The following is a 4,520-nucleotide window of genomic DNA, read 5'->3' on the forward strand; positions in this document are numbered from 1 at the left end:
TATGTTTGTTTTCTTTTGACTAAACTAAATAAATTAAAAGATAAATATATCAGACTTATGGACAGTTTCTGTTGTTGGGGGAGGATTTTGCCGTTTTGGATTTTTAATTTTGGATTGGGACTTTGAACTTTGGGGAATATTTTCAGGACTTTGTTTGTTTTCTTTTTTTCTTTAGGATATGGGAATCAATTATTAAAACAAGCTGAAATTTTGGGAAATGTATTTATTTTTTGTGCTGACATCATTTGAGTGATTTAAATATAACTATATTAATCTTGAGGGATATTGGCAACTGATCTGCTATTTATCAGAATAACTATAATTATTTCTTTGTATTATGTTTTTTAATAAATCTATTGTTGCTAAAAATAAAAAAATACATATTAAGTGGTTGAATATTCATTTTCTTATTAAATAAATTTGTGTAACATAATTACCTCATGCCTGAGAAAGAAACCCCTTGATGAAATTGTGAGTTCTGCTTAAAGTCAAGCTGAATTTTACATGCTGATGCTCACATCAAATAATTCCGTAGACTTTAATTAAATCTGGTGTTGTAATCGTTCTGTCTCCTCTATATTACCATCAGCTGTGTTGTGAGAAAGGTAAGTCTAACCACAGAGCATTTTAAAATCACTAAGCACTTATCTAAGCTGCAGCTAAATCCCCTTTTTGATAAATTACAATTTGAAAATGTGCATGAATAAGTTGAAAAGACTGCTTCACCTGACCGCAGCTGTTTTATCCTCCCATTACTGCTGCTGATGTCCACAGGCAACATATCTTTAAACCAGAAAATCTCAGGGTCTGGGTTTCCACTGGCTGCACACAGCATCGTAGCTGTATTTGTTCGCTCCACAACCTTCAGCTGGGGTCCCATGTCTATGTTGGGGAAACCAGCAGGTATCTGGTCCTCTGTCAGAAAAACAAACAGATGACACAGGTTCTATCACCTAAACCATCATTCTTTTAGCAGTATGGTAACAGTGCATACTAGTGCATTGCAAGCAGGGGCGGGGGAAGAGATTATATATAGAGCTAATTTCAGAAATTAAAATAAGGGACACCCATGTGTCGTCCTACTCTCTTGGGGTGGGACAGCCGCTGCAGTGATAAGACAATATTTTATGGCAGTGTTCGTTGTTAAAAGGGTTATCCATAAAGATAAATATATCAGACTTATGGACAGTTTCTGTTGTTGGGGGAGGATTTTGCCATTTTGGATTCGTTCTAGAGGTAGCTTAGAACTTTTAATTCATTGTAAAATTAAAATTGTGAAAGTTAAATCACCACATTTATTTAGTACACTTTCTTCAGTACCCCTGTGGAGCCCCCCTAGAACCGTCCGTTGGCTGCAGGTCTGTTTCTGGTGTATTTTTGCTTTGCATGGTTTTTCTTCATGGATTGGAAGTCAGGTTATAGAAACTGGTAAACCACATTAATAAAATGGAAGCTTAAAAGCGGAAATCCAAGCTGAGAAGACTCCAATCAACTCGTCAGCCTCTTCTATTACCACGCCCACGCGTGGGCAGAGCCACTCCAGCCAACCACCTCGCAACGAGCACCCAAACGCAGCCAATCACCACGCAGGAGTTCCTTAAAAAATGCCAACAAAGCCAAGCCCTTCAGCTTTCTCCGCTCAACTGCAGGGGTTCGCCGCAGCCGCAACAACTCAAGCCTCAGCTGCTTCTGCCGCTCAACCGGACGCCCGGTTTCTTCAGGCTCCATTTACTCTCTCCAGCGTCCGCCCCAATGCATCTCCTTGCTCTAATCGTGTTTATTTGCCTTTGCTCGCTCGACGTCTCCCTCCATTTCTCCTTTCCCGCGCAGGCGAGTCCTACATACCCATGCACGCGCACGTCTCCCCGAAACTCCGCTCCAGGGCCAGTACGTCAACCTGGTTTCATTGATCCTCTCATCTCCTGAGGTCAACCAGCGCGTTGCCTCCACAGCCAGCTTTACCACCGTCTTCAAGTCCAGCGATCCATGCCTTTCCAAGGATCTCTCTATTGGAGAGTTCCTCGCTACCTTCCGCGTCTACCGTGACGTTCTGTGCTCTGCCTTCCCTGACAGACAAATCGAGCTAGACGCCTACCTAGCCCTCAGAGCCGACCTTAACCTTAAGTACGGCGGCTCTCTGTTTTATCAGTATCACAAAGCTTTCGCCTCCAAGACTGCAACAGTTCTGTCCCAGTCGGGCGTCTGTCTAAACTGGTCGGTCTTCGACACGGACCTGCTCGTCATGCTCACCCAAGCTCCAACATGCCTCACCTGCTCAGCAGTCGGCTACAAATCCAGCAGTCGGCTACAAATCGCACCCCAAATCCACCTGTCCTCGCCGCGTCTCTACTAGAAAAGGACGTCGCTGACTCAGTCTCTCCTTTCCCGCTTCCTTTCTACCTCTATTGTCGTTCCAGAACTAGCCCGCCTCCTCCAATTGCATCCCGAGCCCTCTTTTTTGAATTTTCTAATTACAGGTCTCTCTCAAGGTTTCCGCATCGGCGTGCAGTCCCATCCCACTACTTTGCTCATCTGCCCGAACCTGCAGTCCGCGCGCAGTGAGCCGGATGCCGTCATGTTTGCTCCACAGAGAAATATCTCACGGTTACATGATCGGCCCTTTTAGCTCTCCCCCTTTTTCCACGTTCCGAATCAGCCCGCTGGGCGTCGCTACGCGCTAATACTCTGGAAAGAAGCATCTCATTCTCAACCTTTCGGCTCCCCACCACGGCCCATCTCCCAGCATTAACAGCCTTATTCCTAAACCCCCTTCCCTCATCACGTTATTTTTCTCATTAAAACTGCAGGACACGGCGCATGGCTGGCAAAAGCCGACATTACCGATGCCTTTAAAGTCATGCCAGTCAGTCCCTCCAATTGGCATTTGCTCGGAGCTCAGTGGAACCGTTCCCTTTATTTTGCGGTGAGACCCAGCTTGTTAAATAAGCTCTAGGAGGCTTTGTGCTGGATCCTCCTTAATGTCTCCAGGGTGCCCACGGTTCTTCACCTCCTCAACGACTTTCATTCTCCTTCCTCTTAGCTTTCTATAGTTTCCTAAGAATTAGCGAGTTCACATCTAAGACCGGCGCCTTCGACCCATCCAGAGATCTGTCCATCTCTGCCCTTAAATTCTTTTCCGATCATTACCAGCTTTTTCTTAACCACTCCAAGGCTAAAGGCCCATGCACTATCTCTATTGCTCGCATCGACGGCCCGTTCTGCCCCTTCCTCTTCATGTTTAAATTTGCGTGCAAAAAGGCACAAGCTTAAAACTTCAAAACAGCTGTTTTATCAATCCCGAAGGATCATCGATGACCGCATCCTGGTTTGTTCGCCACCTCAGACAAGTTTTAGCTCTAGGCGGTTTTCCCCCCAGCCACTTCTCCGGTCACTCTTTTAGAATAGGAGCGGTCACATTGGCTGCCGTCCAGGGCATCCCCTCTGCTACCCTTCTCCAACTCGGCCGCTGGTCGTCTTCTGCCGTGTCCTCATATATCAGACCTGATCTCCCGGCAATACTCCAAGCTCAACGCTCCTTGTCAGCAGGTAATGGTCACAGCAAATGACTGGTGGTGGAGCGTTCAACCATTTAACCTTATTCTATGCAGGAGATCCAACCATGCCTCGCAGGCCCATCAGCTCTCTGGCTTTGACGCAGCCCTCCGCATCAGTTCCATTGCCCGCTCAAGACCTCTGACTGCCCAGAAACGCATGCCTGCCCAAAATTGCATCCCCTGTCGCGGGAGACCGCATCGCTCTAAGCTCTCGCATATTGATGAGAAAACGGACTGAAATATGACCAAAAAGGAAATTTTAAAGATATTTGTAACATTATCACGTTTCTTAGCCATGTAATACCTAAAACGGTGGGTTTCATTTCGCAAATTACTTGAAATAAATACGGTTTTTACACCTTTATTGACGCATATGAGTCGAACTTTTTTTTCAGTCCGTATCTGTTGTAAACGTTCTCCATAAATGGTTTGAAATTCTCTGCTTAGTCTTTTGATACCATAATAGCTTAAAAGCATTACAACAGAGACCCATTATGTAGAACATTTCATATCATGCTTAACTTTCTAGTCTGTTAATGTAGGAGGGAATGCATTTTAATTTATGAGCCTGAAAATATTTGCATCCGTCTTGTTGATATGAAACTTATAGCATTAGCTCAGAGAACAAGTGTCATTACGTAGAAAAGGTAAAATCCTTTCAGCTCTTTATTTCCCCCAATTAGCACAGGGATGCATTTTTTGGCAATATGGATTTCCAGCCTGCCACAATATGCATCCCCTCTCTATTCTACTCAAATATTATTATAGTGATATAAAACTTAAAACAGCAGTTCATGTTTCCTTTACTTTCCGTTTTCTGAAAATACAAACAACATCCATAGCAGCTTCAAAAGGGAGGTCCAGACTTCCCTCTCCCCAGCGACTTCTTCCAGCTCCTCCCGGGGAACCCCAAGGCGTTCCCAGGCCAGCCGAGAGACATAGTCCCTCCAGCGTGTCCTGGGTCTT

General features: G+C 44.9%; 1 protein-coding gene across 1 annotated transcript in view; it reads right to left on the minus strand.

Moving 5' to 3' along the window:
• Positions 1-4,520, minus strand: part of ptprfa (protein tyrosine phosphatase receptor type Fa) — a 159,254-nt gene that overhangs the window by 135,591 nt on the left and 19,143 nt on the right. The window contains exon 5 of the mRNA XM_017304279.1: positions 727-915. Coding sequence (XP_017159768.1) covers positions 727-915 — 189 coding nt within the window. The remainder of the gene's footprint in view (positions 1-726; positions 916-4,520) is intronic.

The sequence above is a fragment of the Poecilia reticulata genome, linkage group LG4 (genome assembly GCF_000633615.1).
Source record: "Poecilia reticulata strain Guanapo linkage group LG4, Guppy_female_1.0+MT, whole genome shotgun sequence".
Lineage (NCBI taxonomy): Eukaryota > Metazoa > Chordata > Actinopteri > Cyprinodontiformes > Poeciliidae > Poecilia > Poecilia reticulata.